Source organism: Conger conger, chromosome 14 (assembly GCF_963514075.1).
Source record: "Conger conger chromosome 14, fConCon1.1, whole genome shotgun sequence".
Lineage (NCBI taxonomy): Eukaryota > Metazoa > Chordata > Actinopteri > Anguilliformes > Congridae > Conger > Conger conger.
This window is the reverse complement of record NC_083773.1, coordinates 1,942,893-1,963,265: the sequence shown is the minus strand read 5'-3', so window position 1 is coordinate 1,963,265 and position 20,373 is coordinate 1,942,893. Positions and strand designations below refer to the sequence as shown.

General features: G+C 51.2%; 1 protein-coding gene across 6 annotated transcripts in view; it reads right to left on the bottom strand.

Moving 5' to 3' along the window:
* Positions 1 to 19,583, bottom strand: part of slmapa (sarcolemma associated protein a) — an 80,171-nt gene extending 60,588 nt beyond the window's left edge. For 3 of the 6 annotated variants that reach the window (XM_061221034.1, XM_061221036.1, XM_061221037.1), the window contains exon 1: positions 17,924 to 19,582. In XM_061221034.1, the coding sequence (XP_061077018.1) occupies positions 17,924 to 18,121 (198 nt within the window). In that variant the 5' untranslated portion in view covers positions 18,122 to 19,582. Of the gene's footprint in view, positions 1 to 17,923 lie in introns of all 6 variants that reach the window. The other 3 variants (XM_061221033.1, XM_061221035.1, XM_061221040.1) reach the window with 2 other exon arrangements.
* Between the last annotated feature and the right edge of the window lie 790 nt (positions 19,584 to 20,373).

The following is a 20,373-nucleotide window of genomic DNA, read 5'->3' as shown; positions in this document are numbered from 1 at the left end:
CATGACAGCACTGTTCTCCTGATGGACTAAAGGCAATCGGATTGCAGTCCGCAGAACGAAACCAACTAATCGAGAGACCAACTCACTGCGCCAAACACATCAAACCACAATAACTAACCGTCACCTTAACATCTACAGATGTGAAAAAGGCTATACATTTTCCAAAGAAGCAACCGTTTCCTGAATAAGACTGAACCAGTGGTAGAACTGCGCTGACGCACACGCCCCTCCCTGGCCGACTCGTTTTTCCTGTAAGACTCCACAGGTGTGAACAGGTACACAATAGGACGACATTAGCTCAGGCATTAAGAGCAGTCGTCTGCCAGTCAGAGGGTTGCCGGTTTGATCCCACCCTGGGTGTGTCGAAGTGTCCCTGAGCAAGACACCCAACCCCCAAATGCTCTTGATGAGCTGGTTGGTGCCTTGCACGGCAGCCATTGGTGTGAGTGCATGTATGAATGAGAAGCATCAATTGCACAGCGCTTTGGATAAAGGCGCTATATAAATGGCAGGCATGTACCATTTTACAGGCCACAGGAAGCCTGTGCCTGATCACCGGCCTCAGACAGCAGGGCTGAGTCACGCAGCAGAAGGAAGGTACCTTTCTCAGCTGTGACAGACTGCCAGCCAGCAGCCCAGTGATAAAGCACAGGCCTCCTCCGACAGGCCATGGGAGGCCATGTGAGGCACACGCCAGCCTGAGAGGAGGCCAGCCGTGTGTGAGGAGGTGGAGATCTGAGTGAGTGTGTGAGTGAGTGTGTGAGTGTGTGAGTGTGTGAGTGAGTGAGTGAGTGAGTGAGTGAGTGTGTGAGTGAGTGAGTGAGTGAGTGAGTGTGTGAGTGAGTGAGTGAGTGAGTGAGTGTGTGAGTGAGTGAGTGAGTGTGTGAGTGTGTGAGTGAGTGAGTGAGTGAGTGTGTGAGTGAGTGAGTGAGTGAGTGAGTGAGTGAGTGAGTGAGTGTGTGTGTGAGTGAGTGAGTGAGTGTGTGAGTGAGTGAGTGAGTGTGTGAGTGAGTGAGTGAGTGAGTGAGTGAGTGTGTGAGTGAGTGAGTGAGTGTGTGAGTGAGTGAGTGAGTGAGTGAGTGTGTGAGTGAGTGAGTGAGTGTGAGTGAGTGAGTGTGTGAGTGAGTGTGTGAGTGAGTGAGTGAGTGAGTGAGTGAGTGAGTGTGTGAGTGAGTGTGTGAGTGTGTGAGTGAGTGAGTGAGTGAGTGAGTGAGTGAGTGTGTGAGTGAGTGAGTGAGTGAGTGTGTGAGTGTGTGAGTGAGTGAGTGAGTGAGTGAGTGTGTGAGTGAGTGTGTGAGTGTGTGAGTGAGTGTGTGAGTGTGTGAGTGTGTGAGTGAGTGTGTGAGTGAGTGAGTGTGTGAGTGTGTGAGTGTGAGTGTGTGAGTGTGTGAGTGTGTGAGTGTGTGAGTGTGTGGGTGAGTGAGTGTGTGAGTGTGTGAGTGAGTGAGTGTGAGTGAGTGAGTGTGTGAGTGAGTGAGTGTGAGTGAGTGTGAGTGAGTGTGTGACAGAGAGTGAGAGGCGGCAGGACAAGAGGGACCTGGGTAAGGCAGAACCCTGGGAGCCTGCAGGGGCGTTCCCCCTGAAACACTCAGAAACAGCCTTTCACTCACCCTCTCCCCCCTCTCCCTCTCCTCCCTCTCTCCTCCACTCTCACTTCTTTACACACCCATTCCAGATCAAACAAACAGCCAACCAACTTGATTGTTTTCGTGGCTCGAGCCAGCAGTCCATAAGCCAGCAGCTCAGAAACAGAAGAACAGAGGCAGCTTATTACACGCCTGTCTGTGTCAGTGGCTTCCCTGCTGCGCTCTCTCAGAGCGCCCGAACGCCAGCGTCAGACTGTGAAACATGCCCGACGCAGCCCTGAGCCAATCACTGACCACGGCCCGTCACCAGGCAACAGCCGACGCTGCGGGAGCGCTTCGGCAGAACCGTCTGGGCCCGAGGTGTCCGTCAGAACCCGGGCGTGCAGAGCGGGGCCAGGCCGGGCCGGAGTATGCCGTGCTGTTTTCGCACAGGGGCTAACGGGCTAACGGGCGGGGGGCTAACGGGCTAACGGGCGGGGGGCTAACGGGCGGGGGGCTAACGGGCGGGGGGCTAACGGGCTAACGGGCGGGGGGCTAACGGGTGGGGGGGCTAACGGGTGGGGGGGCTAACGGGCGGGGGGGCTAACGGGCGGGGGGGCTAACGGGCGGGGGGCTAACGGGCTAACAGGCTAACGGGCGGGGGGCTAACGGGCTAACAGGCTAACGGGCGGGGGGCTAACGGGCTAACAGGCTAACGGGCGGGGGGCTAACGGGCTAACAGGCTAACGGGCGGGGGGCTAACGGGCTAACAGGCTAACGGGCGGGGGGCTAACGGGCTAACAGGCTAACGGACGGGGGGCTAACGGGCTAACAGGCTAACGGACGGGGGGCTAACGGGCGGGGGGCTAACGGGCGGGGGGCTAACGGGCGGGGGGCTAACGGTGGGTTGTAGAACACACTTCGCTTAGTCAGGACCCAGGGACATCGCACCAGAGTCTACAAGCGCTTTAACTCTCCATCCCCTTCAGCACAACACGGGTCTAAAGCTCATTCTGCACTCAGGCCGTCTGTCCTGTTCACTGGAGGCAGGCTCGGTCACCCCTCCAGACAGTGGAATAATGACGGGCAGCAGTGAGGGAACTCTGGACTGAAACCGGAGCCCGTCACCCAGGCAACAGAGGCGCTGAGATCCCTCACGTTCCGCCCGGCGGCCCACTCGGGTCGGGTCACACACTGGGAGAGGAACGTGAGCGCAGAGACGTCACGGTCATGGGACACAGGGCCGCGGCTGGAGCCACGGACCCCCCAGCACACACACACACACAGAGCCAAAATGGCGGATCGGCTCCGTAACATGACAGCACTGTTCTCCTGATGGACTAAAGGCAATCGGATTGCAGTCCGCAGAACGAAACCAACTAATCGAGAGACCAACTCACTGCGCCAAACACATCAAACCACAATAACTAACCGTCACCTTAACATCTACAGATGTGAAAAAGGCTATACATTTTCCAAAGAAGCAACCGTTTCCTGAATAAGACTGAACCAGTGGTAGAACTGCGCTGACGCACACGCCCCTCCCTGGCCGACTCGTTTTTCCTGTAAGACTCCACAGGTGTGAACAGGTACACAATAGGACGACATTAGCTCAGGCATTAAGAGCAGTCGTCTGCCAGTCAGAGGGTTGCCGGTTTGATCCCACCCTGGGTGTGTCGAAGTGTCCCTGAGCAAGACACCCAACCCCCAAATGCTCTTGATGAGCTGGTTGGTGCCTTGCACGGCAGCCATTGGTGTGAGTGCATGTATGAATGAGAAGCATCAATTGCACAGCGCTTTGGATAAAGGCGCTATATAAATGGCAGGCATGTACCATTTTACAGGCCACAGGAAGCCTGTGCCTGATCACCGGCCTCAGACAGCAGGGCTGAGTCACGCAGCAGAAGGAAGGTACCTTTCTCAGCTGTGACAGACTGCCAGCCAGCAGCCCAGTGATAAAGCACAGGCCTCCTCCGACAGGCCATGGGAGGCCATGTGAGGCACACGCCAGCCTGAGAGGAGGCCAGCCATGTGTGAGGAGGTGGAGATCTGAGTGAGTGTGTGAGTGAGTGTGTGAGTGTGTGAGTGAGTGAGTGAGTGAGTGTGTGAGTGAGTGAGTGAGTGAGTGAGTGTGTGAGTGAGTGAGTGAGTGAGTGAGTGTGTGAGTGAGTGAGTGAGTGTGTGAGTGTGTGAGTGAGTGAGTGAGTGAGTGAGTGTGTGAGTGAGTGAGTGAGTGAGTGAGTGAGTGAGTGAGTGAGTGTGTGTGTGAGTGAGTGAGTGTGTGAGTGAGTGAGTGAGTGAGTGTGTGAGTGAGTGAGTGAGTGAGTGAGTGTGTGAGTGAGTGAGTGAGTGAGTGAGTGTGTGAGTGAGTGAGTGAGTGTGTGAGTGAGTGAGTGAGTGAGTGTGTGAGTGAGTGAGTGAGTGTGAGTGAGTGAGTGTGTGAGTGAGTGTGTGAGTGAGTGAGTGAGTGAGTGAGTGAGTGAGTGTGTGAGTGTGTGAGTGTGTGAGTGAGTGAGTGAGTGAGTGTGTGAGTGAGTGAGTGAGTGAGTGTGTGAGTGTGTGAGTGAGTGAGTGAGTGAGTGAGTGTGTGAGTGAGTGTGTGAGTGTGTGAGTGAGTGTGTGAGTGTGTGAGTGTGTGAGTGAGTGTGTGAGTGAGTGAGTGTGTGAGTGTGTGAGTGTGAGTGTGTGAGTGTGTGAGTGTGTGAGTGTGTGAGTGTGTGGGTGAGTGAGTGTGTGAGTGTGTGAGTGAGTGAGTGTGAGTGAGTGAGTGTGTGAGTGAGTGAGTGTGAGTGAGTGTGAGTGAGTGTGTGACAGAGAGTGAGAGGCGGCAGGACAAGAGGGACCTGGGTAAGGCAGAACCCTGGGAGCCTGCAGGGGCGTTCCCCCTGAAACACTCAGAAACAGCCTTTCACTCACCCTCTCCCCCCTCTCCCTCTCCTCCCTCTCTCCTCCACTCTCACTTCTTTACACACCCATTCCAGAACTGTACAGAGGTTCAGCAGGAACAAGGTTCAGCGGGAGAGAGCGAGCGGACCACAGTACTGCGAAAATGTGCTGCTTTGTGCTTCCTGCAGGCATGTGTGGTAACAAGAGATGGGCTGCCAGTGTTAATTTAGCCTCTTTGGGTCCATACCCTGAAGCTGGCCAAAGACAGTCAGGTCTGTCTCCTGGGCTGGAATCCGTTCCAAAACTGCCCGTTTTTTTGCCGCAAGATATTCCAGACCGTTGGCTGTGGACCGGTTCAGGGACAGCATCCATCCACTCCAAACTGCAGTCTCTCTGCACCACACACACAGTCTTTGACACTGAAACACTGGCACGCAGAAACACTGGCTTTAGGTTGTCACTGTTTGGGATGACGCTCTAGCCCAGCTTCAGTCTAGCAGACACGGAGTGCTCTCGAGCAGCAGCGTGCTCCGAGCGCAGAGAGGGAGAGAACCAGCAGTGTCGGGCTGAATGCTGATTTCTGTAATTACCCAGAGATCCCTGCTCCAGTGACATCTTCCTCCGCGCTCGACGGCCAGCCTGCAATTACCGCCGTGTTCGGAGAGGAAGAGCCCTGAGAAACCTGTCTGCCAGGCCGGGCCGGGCCTCAGTGAGTCAGGGGGGAAGTTTAAAAACGGAGGGGTGGAGGTGTGTGTGTGTGTGTGTGTGTGTGTGTGTGTGTGTGTGTGTGTGTGTGTGTGTGTGTGTGTGTGTGTGTGTGTGTGAGAGCGTGTGTGTGTGAGAGAGAGAGTGAGAGTGTGTGTGAGAGAGAGTGAGAGTGTGTGTGAGAGAGAGTGTGAGTGCGTGTGTGTGAGTGCATTTGTTTGGCATGAGTGAGTGAGTGAGTGAGTGAGTGAGTGAGTGAGTGAGTGAGTGAGTGAGTGAGTGAGTGAGTGAGCGAGCATTTGTTTGGCATACATGTGTGTGTGATTGTGAGAGTGTGTGTATTTGTTTGGTGTGTGCGTGTGTGTGCGCGCGTGGGAAGGAGGTGTAGATGAGAGCACACGAGCTCCTCCGGGCTGCTTCACGATGCTAAAACCATTTAACTCCAAGTGCATTTATTTCCACTGCCTCTCCATCACGGCCTGTGCACTAAACCTTCGGCACAATAAAGAGACGCAGGAGAGAAGCAAGAAAAATGCTGACATTTAGCAGACTCTCTTCGCCTGAGCAATTTTCACAGCGTCCTTTAAAACACATTTAACACTACACTGCTTTTATACAGCAGCGTATGTACAGACGTGATTCAGGTTAAGCAGTCTTCACCACACTGCCTGAGGGGGAAACGGCAAACCCACCCAGGAATCAAATCTGCTACCTGAGAGCTCCTGAACCACACCCAGCTCCTGAACATGTTTCAGTCACGCGGACGGTGGGGCTTCAATGTCCCCCAGAGAGCCTGGAGCGCGTGGGGGCCACAGGAGCGCTTGGGGGCCACAGGAGCGCGTGGGGGCCACAGGAGCGCGTGGGGGCCACAGAAGCGCGTGGGGGCCACAGCCCTGCGGTGGGGAGAGCGCCACCCTGAGGCCGGTTTCAGCAGCTGCATCCTCAGCAGCGTGAAGGAGCGATTCAAACTCCCTTCAGGCCAGAGTGCTAAGCCCATTCTCCACAGACATTCACTAGACACTGCACACAACCCAACAGACATTCACTAGACACTGCACACAACCCAACAGACATTCACTAGACACTGCACACAACCCAACAGACATTCACTGCCCACTGCACACAACCCAACAGGCATTCACTAGACACTGCACACAACCCAACAGACATTCACTGCCCACTGCACACAACCCAACAGGCATTCACTGCCCACTGCACACAACCCAACAGGCATTCACTAGACACTGCACGCAACCCAACAGACATTCACTAGACACTGCACGCAACCCAACAGACATTCACTAGACACTGCACACAACCCAACAGACATTCACTGCCCACTGCACACAACCCAACAGGCATTCACTAGACACTGCACACAACCCAACAGGCATTCACTAGACACTGCACACAACCCAACAGACATTCACTGCCCACTGCACACAACCCAACAGACATTCACTAGACACTGCACACAACCCAAAAGACATTCACTAGACACTGCACACAACCCAACAGACATTCACTAGACACTGCATACAACCCAACAGACATTCACTAGACACTGCACACAACCCGACAGACATTCACTAGACACTGCACACAACCCAACAGACATTCACTAGACACTGCATACAACCCAACAGACATTCACTAGACACTGCACACAACCCAACAGACATTCACTGCCCACTGCATACAACCCAACAGACATTCACTAGACACTGCACACAACCCGACAGACATTCACTAGACACTGCACACAACCCAACAGACATTCACTAGACACTGCACACAACCCAACAGACATTCACTAGACACTGCACACAACCCAACAGACATTCACTAGACACTGCACACAACCCAACAGACATTCACTAGACACTGCACACAACCCAACAGACATTCACTGCCCACTGCACACAACCCAACAGGCATTCACTAGACACTGCACGCAACCCAACAGACATTCACTAGACACTGCACACAACCCAACAGACATTCACTAGACACTGCACACAACCCAACAGACATTCACTAGACACTGCACACAACCCAACAGACATTCACTGCCCACTGCACACAACCCAACAGACATTCACTAGACACTGCACACAACCCAACAGACATTCACTAGACACTGCACACAACCCAACAGACATTCACTGCCCACTACACACACCCCAACAGGCATTCACTAGACACTGCACGCAACCCAACAGACATTCACTAGACACTGCACACAACCCAACAGACATTCACTAGACACTGCACACAACCCAACAGACATTCACTAGACACTGCACACAACCCAACAGACATTCACTGCCCACTGCACACAACCAAAGAGACATTCACAAGCCGCACAGAACCCAAAACTGTTGATATTCACTCTTCAAAACCCAACATTGCAGCAGCACGCTACCAGCACAACTGCACCAAACCGACCCATACTTACTCATTTGAGCTAGCATTGAATGCTCACTGAAATGAGCCCCAAACATCCCTCAATCCCAAGTTCCCCACACGAGCACAGCGGAATGGCTCAAAGCTTGGCAAGGGTCTGCCGTTTAAAAACAACCAAACGGAGAATAAACGGATGTAGAAGTGGACACGCACAGATGAACAAGTGGCGTATAAACAGGGAAGAGACTGGGAAACTGATAACAGACCTGAACAGGCAGCGTTGGGAAAGTGAAAACACATTCAGAGAAAAAGGGGCGAAGGACTGATGGAAACATCACTGGTTCAAAGGCAAAAACACTGCGCTGCTTTTTACTGAGAACACTACCCACTCAGCCTAGATAAATAAAACCCCAGCATGGTGTGCCTGCGCGTGTGAGAGTGTGTGTGTGTGTGTGTGAGTGTGTGAGTGTGTGAGTGAGTGAGTGAGTGAGTGAGTGAGTGAGTGAGTGAGTGAGAGAGAGAGAGAGAGAGAGAGAGAGAGAGAGAGAGAGAGAGAGAGAGAGAGAGAGAGAGAGAGAGAGAGAGAGTGAGTGAGTGAGTGAGTGAGTGAGTGAGTGTGTGAGTGTGTGAGTGTGTGAGCTGTAGAGCTGTGCTATAGTCAGCTGCTCACACAGTTGGCTGGGGTCCACCGCCCACCGTGAGGAGCTCAGGCAGAGCTGCTGAATCTCACTGCACATTAGGCCTGGGCTGATGTCCATAAGACTGCCTACCACCATACATCAAAACCCAGAGATTTCCACAGCATAGACTACCTCCCACCGCACATCAAAACCCACAGATTTCCACAGCATCGACACTATTAGTGCACCATCGTTAGAGGGCACGTATTAATAAGCCTTCATTTAAATAGTGTCTCTTCCTAAAAGCACCGACACAGTGTTTATCAGCATGGTGTGATACACAGAGCAAGCCGTGCTGTGGGAAGAACCTGCTATTAATACATCCCGAGTGAATCGACGGGCGATCCGGTTAGACAGGAAGAGAGATAAGACGCAGGCTGCCAAAAACACGGCTTTTTTTACCACATCACAAGGGGAAGACCCAAGGATTTAAATTAGGTAACCGGTCGCAAAGAAGTGGTCATGCAAAGTTCACCACCCTGCCCAGCCTGGTCAGCAGCAACAGAAGAGCTTTTTAAAAGGACATTTTTGTGTTTCATCGCTTGTTACCACATGTGACTTTTTTGCCTTGCGCCCGACAGGAAAACAGTCAAATTTAAATGAAAGCAGAAGATGACACCGGTAGACACGCATTCGCCCGACGGTGAAGCGTGTGCCAGCCAATGAGCTGAAAGCCCGGCGAAAAGCCAGCCAATGAGCTGAAAACCCAGCGAGAAGCCAGCCAATGAGCTGAAAGCCCGGCGAGAAGCCAGCCAATGCGGCGAAAGCCCGGTGAGAAGCCAGCCAATGAACTGAAAGCCCAGCGAGAAGCCAGCCAATGAACTGAAAGCCCAGCGAGAAGCCAGCCAATGCGGCGAAAGCCCGTTGAGAAGCCAGCCAATGAGCTGAAAGCCCGGTGAGAATCTCTGACCGTTTGCCACGGACGGGGGACGGAACGTGAACGCGTAAACCTGCCACAGAAATAAACCAAGCGCATCGCCCAGTGCACCACTGCAAGAGCAAACCAGCTCCAGACATTTTTACAACACAGGCGCTGCACGTGCAGTGAGTTATGAACACTGCTCACGTGCATGCATGGTTCAGTTGCTGGTATTAAAGCGCCGTGCCTTAACGGCGCTGTACTTTCACTGATGGTATGGCGGGGGGGGGGGGGGGGGGGGGGGGGAGAATCTGCCCGGGCCTTCTGCCTATGGTGAGGGGATGTGAATTCCTGGCGCCTATTTTCAGCCCTGACATCACAGCTCCCGCTGTGCTGGGAAACACAGAGCAGAGAGGACCAGCTGCTGGGTCCTGCCCCTCTCTGTCTGAACAGTCTGCAAAACGCCCAGTCCACCAGTCCACCAGTCCACCAGTCCACCAGTCCACCAGTCCACCAGTCCACCCGGTCAGCCCAGCCCCCAGTCACCCAATGGCTGATGGGTCACCAAAGCCAATGACCACATTAATACAGCAGATTCAGCAGTCATCAGCTCTGTTTTAATAAATTATTAAGGCCTGTCAGACCAAACGTCTCCACGCATCTCTTCAGCTTCCTGACCTGAGACACAGAAGGGGAGGAGACCTCACACACGCACAATCTAACCGCTCACGTCCAGAGAAGCAGTCACCCACGTGTTCAGTCAGATCACACACGCACAATCTAACCGCTCACGTCCAGAAAAGCAGAGTCATCCACGTGTTCAGTCAGATTAGGACACCGGCAGACTTCTGCAAAATATTTCCAACAACATTCTGACAAACGCCCATGTTTCAAACGTACGACACCAAACATTCAGCCAACTCCTAACATGGCGACACTGCAAAATGCAAAGTAGCCAATCAACCAAATCGGCTGCAAGAACTCAATCCAACTTCCACACTGAATTTCAAGTCACAAGAGGCCACAGCAGTCAGCCGTGAGAACTGAAGCAGCAGCACACTCGATAAGCGGGGAGCTCGGCTGAAACCGAACCACAACCGAACAAGAAGTGCCGCATAGGAATATGTAATCACTGCAGCATCCAGCGGCCAGGCGTGAGACACCGCAATGGGAATCAGGAGGGGGAATCAGATCCCGAATCGGCGGTTCGGGTAACCACGGAATGGACCACGTTCGCCACACCAAAAACACAGTAACGGCGACCGTGAAGGAGCAGATGCTAGGACAGATGGAAGGCCATTTCAAAGTGGCTATCCTTTATTTAGTGTTGCAAAGAAATAAATAAAAATAAAAATACATGTAAAAAAAAAAAAAAAAAAAAAAAGGAGAAGATGGTTTTGTTCGACACAATCAGACAGGAGTACGCAGCCGCAGCGGAGTTTTGTTTGTAAGAAGAAGTTTTGTTTGTAAAAAAAAAAAACTGCATGCTTCAGTCCAAACGGATCGTTGAAGCAGTGGTACCGCCTCATTCATCATGGTCAGCCACAATAAGCTCAGCGGCGTGTTTTAAAGCTGTACGTGTCAGCAGTGAACGACAGGTCACTCAGCGACCAACACACATTTGTGAGTTTGTTCAATGTCAGGTCCAACTGCTCATAAATATCACTGGATAAAAGAGCAGCCACATGGCCTACTCTTAAGCCACAACCAGGAAAAACAGATGCAGAAAGGGCTCCTTTCATCAAAGGGTTTGAAATGTTAGCGCTACCTGGAGAGGGGGCCCAGCGTGCTTCAGTGCCCAGTAAGCAGACAGGTATTCCAGCCATCCTGAGCGTTCGAGCGCTTTAAGCACCTCCTCGACACAAAGCAGAGATACAGAACAGAGCCAGGCCGTCGGGGCTGGAGGGCGTTCCGGCTGCGCTTTTTCGGAAAGCGATTAAAACCAAAATGGGTTAAAGTCCGCCGCAGTGCTAAGCCAGGTCCCACACAGCGCACGGAGAGGGGGCAGTGTCAGCATCTGACCCACAGCACAGCGGCACAATCACAGGGTTTATTTTCATCTTCAGTGTCCACTGCCATTTGGATCAGACACAGGGAATCATTGCTCGCTGCACTGAACACGGATCACCGAGACGCACTCGAGAAGGACTCAGGAGGCGCGCAGCGTCCGGAAAGCAGCACCTCACCACTCAGGCCTGAGCTTCAAAATGGTGACGCTGGCCTGGGCAGCGGGTGTCTAGACCAGCAGTCTGTAGCGTAGTGGTTAAGGTCTGTAGCGTAGTGGGGCCTGTAGCGTAGTGGTTAAGGTCTGTAGCGTAGCGGTTAAGGCCTGTCGCGTAGTGGTTAAGGCCTGTAGCGTAGCGGTTAAGGCCTGTAGCGTAGTGGTTAAGGTCTGTAGCGTAGCGGGGCCTGTAGCGTAGTGGTTAAGGCCTGTAGCGTAGCGGTTAAGGCCTGTCGCGTAGGGGTTAAGGCCTGTAGCGTAGTGGGGCCTGTAGCGTAGTGGTTAAGGTCTGTAGCGTAGCGGTTAAGGCCTGTCGCGTAGGGGTTAAGGCCTGTAGCGTAGTGGGGCCTGTAGCGTAGTGGTTAAGGCCTGTAGCGTAGTGGTTAAGGCCTGTATCGTAGTGGTTAAGGCCTGAATCGTAGTGGTTAAGGCCTGTAGCGTAGTGGGGCCTGTAGCGTAGCGGTTAAGGCCTGTAGCGTAGTGGTTAAGGCCTGTATCGTAGTGGTTAAGGCCTGTAGCGTAGTGGTTAAGGCCTGTATCGTAGTGGTTAAGGCCTGTAGCGTAGTGGTTAAGGCCTGTAGCGTAGTGGTTAAGGCCTGTATCGTAGTGGTTAAGGCCTGTATCGTAGTGGTTAAGGCCTGTAGCGTAGTGGTTAAGGCCTGTAGCGTAGTGGTTAAGGCCTGTAGCGTAGTGGTTAAGGCCTGTAGCGTAGTGGGCCTGTAGTGTAGCGGTTAAGGCCTGTAGCGTAGTGGGGCCTGTAGCGTAGTGGTTAAGGCCTGTAGCGTAGTGGTTAAGGCCTGTAGCGTAGTGGGGCCTGTAGCGTAGTGGTTAAGGCCTGTAGCATAGTGGGCCTGTAGCGTAGTGGTTAAGGCCTGTAGCGTAGTGGTTAAGGCCTGTAGCATAGTGGGCCTGTAGCGTAGTGGTTAAGGCCTGTAGCGTAGTGGGGCCTGTAGTGTAGCGGTTAAGGCCTGTAGCGTAGCGGTTAAGGCCTGTAGCGTAGTGGGGCCTGTAGTGTAGTGGTTAAGGCCTGTAGCGTAGTGGTTAAGGCCTGTAGCGTAGTGGTTAAGGCCTGTAGCGTAGTGGTTAAGGCCTGTAGCGTAGTGGTTAAGGCCTGTCCTTGAGCAAGGCCCTTAACCCTGCATTGCTCCAGGGGAGGATTGTCTCCTGCTTAGTCTAATCAACTGTACGTCGCTCTGGGTAAGAGCGTCTGCCTAATGCCAATAACGTAATGTAATGTAATGGGTCAACACCAGCGATCCATATGAAACAGAAAAAGCAGTACTCATTAATTCCATGCAAGAATTGTATTTAATGCGATGAACAACTTCAAACAGGCAGAATTTGTTCCTGCAAGTGACTGGTCTGTATATAGAGATTTTATATTTCATATGATGAATTCCGCTCCAACCAGTTACCCAAGGCTGTTTCTGAACCACAGTGACCCAGGTTTATTTCTTTATCACGCAACACTAAAGCAGTTCAGTGAACAATACATCGTTAAAAAGAACCTCCAGGTCAGGGAAAGGCAGAGCCAATAAAAATGCTGGTACTTCAGAAGTAAATGCATGTCTGCGATCGGCCAATCAAAGCCAACCCTCCTCTCTGACATCACAGAAAGCAAATTCACAAAGCGCACCTGCGCAGCCGGTCCCCGTCGCTTTCTCCTACCTGTGAAAACGGGACGCTCGGAGCGCAGGAAACACAAGCCACGCTCTAGCTGTCGTCAGGGTGAACAGAAACGCCACGCTCTAGCTGTCGTCAGGGTGAACAGAAACGCCACGCTCTAGCTGTCGTCAGGGTGAACAGAAACGCCACGCTCTAGCTGTCGTCAGGGTGAAGAGAAACGCCACACTGCCGGGCACCCAGCCACCCAAGGCAGAGCGTTAGAGCGCGGAAGATGAATTATGGATACAGCCACAGAGGCCGAGCCTCATCCCCCACCCTCCCTACACGACCCCCACCCTCCCTACACGACCCCCACCCTCCCTACGCGTCCCCCACCCTCCCTACGCGTCCCCCACCCTCCCTACGCGTCCCCCACCCTCCCTACGCGACCCCCACCCTCCCTACACGACGTCATCCTGCTTCGGCCACAGCACGCGCTCGACTGGGACGGCTCGGCACAGACTGCGCGGAGCATTACATTACATTACATTACATTACATTACATGACATTACATGAATGGCATTTGGCAGACGCTCTTATCCAGAGCGACGTACAGTTGATTACGCAGGAGACAATCCTCCCCTGGAGCAATGCAGGGTTAAGGGCCTTGCTCAAGTGCGGATCTCATTGTGGCTACACCGGGATTAGAACCACCGACCTTGCGCGTCCCAGTCATTTACCCTAACCACTACGCTACAGGCCGCCCAGGAGCGAGCTTTACGGAGCGTGTGAAGGGCCGGCCCGGGCGCCAGCTCTCCAGCAGGGCGCCGAGGTTCTGAGGAAGGGGAATTCTCCGCGGAGCCACGGCAGGCCCGGAAAGACCCGGAATGTTCTCTGGACGGTCTCTGTCAGACTTACGCCGGGTCACAGGACCGGAGGAGGCGCGGTGGTCCCCACACTGCCGGGGGGGGGAGACAGGGGGGGACGGTGTGGCCCAGGTTGCGTGACTGGAGCAAAGTCCTCCCTTTGCGGAGCCCGGTAAACACAGTCCCTTAATAACCCAGCGTCCTCAGGAGGACCAGCGCGGGTTGGTCTGTTTATCCCGCGTTTTCCAGCACCGCCTGAGCCCAGCAACGACCGGTGTCTCTGCCTGCAGAACTGCACCCCGCTACGTCTCACACACAATCGCACTCCAAATCAGAGCGATTGTTTCTGGTTTTGTGGACCACTATCCCTGCCGGTGAGTTCACATAGTTTCTATGGGAGGAGCGGAGCGGCTCGAAAGAGTGACTCATCACAGAACCAAATCAATGTTTTAGTCATTCACCTTCATCTGAACAGAGCTTAAGGTTAAATGTCAGCAGCACAAGAGTAAATAAATATGTTTATATTATCAAAATAATCTCTCAAAACTTTCCAAAACATTTAAAGAATTCATAACATTAATTAAACACGACCTTAGAGAAATACCTTGGATAACTCTGGTCCATTCCTGGAGAAAGTAAAAACAATCCCTTTCACTCCTTGTATTAGGAAAAAATGCACTTCACAGAGCAGTGCCAAACAAAACAAAGCAGAGGCATTGAACACGCTGGCAGACCAGGGTCCTAATTCTCCTCAAGGCTTCACAAGAAAGAGTGTCAGAAGCCACCAGACTGCCTGGTGACCAATTCAAGGAGGCTTCCTCTGCCCACCGCACCGCCCTTGCCACCCACCTGAAAAACGACAGCAACTGCGCAAAGCACAAGAACAGAAAAGGCTGCAAGACTGAAAACTGCAGATGGAAGATGTCGTTTGATTGGCACCCTGCAGATGAGGCCCAGAGATGCACTAGGGGAGGAAAAACTGAAGGCAGCCCAGAGCGTCACGATGGCAAGACAGGTCCGTCAGGATGAAAAGTGACAGGCGTGGAGAAAAGAGTCGCTGTACATGGGGGGGGGGGGGAAGGAGCCCGTCTTTCTGAATGGGGAGGTTTACGGCCGGAATTCAGCACAGAGGACACACACATCCAGGTCTCTCCCCGTTCCTGTTCCAGCGAGACATCCATCGCTAACCAACACCACACCTGCCCTTCTGCTCCACACCTGCCCTCCTGCTCCACACCTGCCCTCCTGCTCCACACCTGCCCTCCTGCTCCACACCTGCCCTCCTGCTCCACACCTGCCCTCCTGCTCCACACCTGCCCTCCTGCTCCACACCTGCCCTCCTGTTCCACACCTGCCCTCCTGTTCCACACCTGCCCTCCTGCTCCACACCTGCCCTCCTGCTCCACACCTGCCCTCCTGCTCCACACCTGCCCTCCTGCTCCACACCTGCCCTCCTGCTCCACACCTGCCCTTCTGCTCCACACCTGCCCTTCTGCTCCACACCTGCCCTTCTGTTCCACAGCTGCCCTTCTGTTCCACAGCTGCCCTTCTGTTCCACACCTGCCCTTCTGTTCCACACCTGCCCTTCTGTTCCACAGCAAACCGCTGTTTACCAAACGCTCAGCACAGCCACAGAGGCTACATCCCGAGAAGGTCACGATGCACTGCCCATCTTTCTGTTGCATCTTAAAGGCACAATCGGTAAGATTTCGGTGTTAAAACATTGTTAGAAGACCATTGTAAATCCCTTCTGAAAAAGGTTCACCGACATGTTGACTCACCACCTGCCTGTGCCTGTGTTCATAGTCCTTAAATTCAGGTTTCAAAATATACAGTTGATGGGCCGGCACTCTATACCAAAAACACGGTATAGCTGTACAATAATTCAAGCTCATTGGTTGAAAATTGGTTCCAATTGCCACAGCCAATGGCGTTTCAACGTCAGCGTGTTTACAGAGAAGGGGGAGAGATAAACAGTGCTGTGGTGTGAAGGTGTCTGTTGCTGATATTCCTCTCTTGACCGTTTATTAGCAGGCGTCGATGAATATGTTGACGTTTGGGTAACTATTAATGACTGGCCTAACAAACTGGCTGACGCGTTCAGATAAAATACAAGACCAAGCATAACTACTCACCCGATTGGTCTCGGCTTTCGGCAGTTTCCTTACGAAAACAGTGCCAAAAACAACACATTTCCCAGAATACACGGAGCAATAAGCAAAGGATAAGGACCGCGTGACAGGCACTGGATGTTTACCCCCAAACACTGAAGCTTTGGTAAATATTACTAAATAATAGTATGCCACTATGTTCACACAAACCAAATGCACAATATATTCAGGCTGAAAAGATCTTCAAACATGTTGCAACACTGGGCTTTACATAACAGCCAGAGAGAGAGAGAGGGCTTATCAGTGTACCAGGAATAGCCCATAGACTGAAAGGCTGTACTTTCCAGCTCAGGACTTCCAAATTTACCTCTCCATTTTCAGTTGGATGTTTGCCATATGCACAATTTAAACTCACTTGAAATAAATGTGTGCATTGGAAATCCATCTCTCTCAACTCTATACAGCAAATAAATCAGCAGAAAATACTATAAAGATATTATGATAGCTAATCTCTGCAAAGAGAATAACATACAGCAGAAATGAAGATCGAGACCACATGTGAAACTGTCAAACAGGCCATGATAATGGAAGTGTTGATATTAAGAGAGGCAAGGATACCAAAAAGTAGATCCACAGAAGGTCTACAGACCTTCTTAAAACACCCACTTGCATGTTATCCTGGGCCAGGTGCATCCAGGAAATGTATTAGCAGCAGAGACAATTCCCATTCCTAAACAATTAAATTTGGTGGTTAAAAGAAGTGTCCCTTTCCTCTTGAGGAAGCTTACAGCCGTCTAACCAAACGCTGCAGTACCGGAGCCGGCATATCGTTGAGCCGAGTTCGTCACAGACACCGGCAAGTTGTGACTGACTCCATGACTACAAGCAAATCAACAGTGTGCGTTCTGCTCAGTCTTCACACCAACCCAACATCAGGCCGTCAAATATTTGACTGAACTTACCACTGATCAAGGACAAGCAAAGATGAAGAGTCTGCATTTACAGCGCATGATAGAAATGACCAAATACACATGACAACGAACGACACGGCATTCCTCCCACTGGATTCAATCACGGCTTCAAGAAAGCATCACCCACGATGTTGTCCTTTGCGTAATCCACAAAGCAAGTTAGCCATAAATAATTGACGCCTGTGTACGCGAGCACCTTGTGGGAGCAAAGGGACCTGTAGCGCGCGACAGCAGGTTGGGCCCTCGTTAAAAAGGGAGGGAGTGGACCTTATTTGATAGTCCATAAACGTACATTCACGCAGCTGCACTTCAAAAATGAGAGCTCCGTCACGGAGATGTAACGGTCTTTCGTCGTGACCTCGGAGACATGCCCTCCACAATCAATGCCACTGCAAGCCTCGAGCGTGCTTTCATAACACAAATCTATGCAAAGAACACACGGGGACCACCACCTGCTGCAGGGATAACGTGCAGCAGAAATGCGGTCGCCCGTAAGCTGATAGCCACACGTTTCCATTTTAGGATGGCGGAACACTCGCTCGGCTACCCATTTTTTTCCGCCACTTACAAGTATCGATAACGTTACTTCTTTAGTAAGCTAGAAGGTCGTTGACATCCACCGAAAACATTGTCACGAAGGCTGACAGTGATGACAGAATTAATTTCAAGTCGTAGTTAGCGCCCAACACCTTTCTCTTATGGGCTGGTATAATTCTATCGATTAGCTAAACAATTTATCAGATATCTAACGTTACATGTCCACATTGCGTCGTTAAACGTGGTAAACTACTAAGCTAACGTCATCATTTAATTACATTAAAACATGGTAAACTAACGTCATTAATCTGGCAGCGAACAGGTACCTTTGCTAGATCCAAAACGTGATGACGTTCCACATTCTTCCTACCCAACTATCAAAATGTCTCGAGGTACGTTTCATCGTGTACAAACAAGCAATCACATTTCACAGAGGCACGCCGACCAGTTAGACTTGTTCTGCGTGCATACTTGGTCGAGATTTAGGCTAACGTTAGCCGAGAAACCTACCTTGCCCGTCTTATGGTCGAACCAGACGAGAGCATGATTCCTTGACAAAACCTTGCAGTCGAACGTTGCGTTGTTCTGGGCAGGGCGGCAGCGAGCCACAGAGCGCCCGATCTTGACTGGTTCGTCCAGGTAGACATGGCGTTCCTGAAAGGGGTGCGAGTTCGGGCGGCAGGTAAAAACGGCCAGCGCTGAAGGCATTGATGAAAGCTTAGGAGTGTTACTCCAACCTGAGACAAAAGACAGGGTTTCTTGATCCAGACTGGTAAAGTTTGCACTTTCCTTTATTAGCCAATTAGACGTGACGGCTAGCTAGCATCCTACTAGCTATGCCTTTTATTAATGATGTCCCAGCGCCTTCGTGGGGGGAAAAAAAAAATCAGACTACAAAAAAACAAACATTGACACAAACAATTGTTTTACTAGCTAGCTACATAACGTCCAACAAACGTCAAATCCTCCAGGCGCAGGTCATTAATCCGCCCAGGAAGGCCTCCATATTGTCACGCAAAAAGCAGCGGTGGTCAAGAGGGAACACAATTCCATAAAGAGGTGGCAGCTACCTTGCTACGGTTTACCTCACAGGTGGAACGCGAATAAGCTACTAGTTAGCTAACCATACTAAAGGAGACTTACTCTGAACTGCAGGTTAGCTGATGTTAGAGGATCCCGAGGAAAATAGTTAAGTAGTGCGAAATTAAAGCGTCTCAGTTCGATACAGTAAGTTACAGAATTACCTATTATTCTGGAAAAATGAAATATTTTAGTAAGCTAGCTAACTATAGCTACCTGTATTTGGTTGATGACCGCATCCCCCCATTGAGCTAGCTCGGGCTAGCTCCTGACTTGGCCCAGCTCACCCCTAACTGTAGTTGAAGCTAGCTATCTAGCTAGCAGCTACCTTGCTAAGACATCCGCAATCGGTCAACATTAATGGTTACACGCATCTACCTAGCCACATATTATGCAGTCAAAACGTATATAAACAAATCGCCCTCCCTAGCTGACTAGCTAAGTGGCTAAAGAATATATATTTTTTGAAAACGTTCCTATCTCCTGCAAAACCGCAAAGCTAGCTACCACTCCCCACGCTGAAGCTAGAGTGCTGGCTAGCTAGGTAGCTAGTTGGTTTCAGCGCATTCGTCTTTTGTAAACCACAATTCCTTGACCAGAATTATTGACAGAATCACTGATAAGTCCTAGACAACGCGGTGTGCGTGTCATAGAATAAATCCCATAAGTGTGAGGAACGCAATATCAGCCCCGTTGGGCCTATTCACAAGTTCGGTTTAAAATCCTTCCCTCTCTCGCTCGCTCACGGAGGCAGTGAACGTAGTTGCAGTCTGGCAGTACTGCCGTGAACTTTCTGACCTGAAAATCAAAACAAATCCCCTCCTTTTTAGCAAGTAGACACGGAAAAGCAAGACACTTGCTTGCAGCCACACGCAATGTCTCTTCCGAATATTCTGTAACTGATCCTGCCTTAAGCCATGGGTTGTCTTGCAGATGAAAGATTCAGCCAATTCACAAACCAGACGACCGGCGATGAGCTACTGCCCACCACGGTAAGACTGAGGACAAATTCGAACAAGTTGTCCTCCTCCGCAAGTAACGGCCGCCATACTGGAAATGAAATCCACTCAAACCGGGCTTCGCCGCCACGCTCGTGCACGAGACATGTCCAAATCGTATTGGAGAGGCGGGACATGTACGTAACATTGACAGATATTTAACCAATCAATAGACACATTATATTCCATCTTTTAACCAATGCGTACAGGAAGGCTGAGTTGTTCAGTGGTTTTTACTTTTGCTGGAATTTTTTATTTTTTTGTTGGTCTGAGACGCTATTTTATGCCCGTTGACCAGTAAAGACCGCGATCTTAACCTTAGCGATGTAAAAACTGCGTCAAGTGTGAAGTGATCACAGCGTCAAGATAGTATCATGTTTTATTTTAGCAGGAGACAAAAATGGAGCTGAAGATACAAAATGAAGTTACTAATTATTCTGCTGTGCAGGAGTGTGCAAAAATGGTCAAAACGCCCCCTCAACAGGCTTTGCCATTGGGAATAAGAATTTGTTCCTAATGACTTGCCTGGGTAAATAAATGTTAAAAAAGCGAGGAAAAGAAGCCTTTTACAATACATTTCTAAGTGTACAGAAGCAAATCTGACCTCTAAATGGTACAATGTTAAACATGACACACATTCTTCAAATTTTAAAGCAAGATACCTTTTTATTTACATTTTTTACAGTTTCAAAACAATAAAAAAAGTTTGGGAACCCTGTCAGTTAGTACTTTGTAACTTCTCCTCGGGCAACTATAACAGCTTGTAAACGCTTCCTGTCGCCAGCTAAGAGTCTTTCAAACACACGGAGGGTTGCTGGTTCGATTCTGCCCTGGGTGTGTCAAAGTGTCCCTGAGTACACTTAACCCCCAAATGCTCCTGAC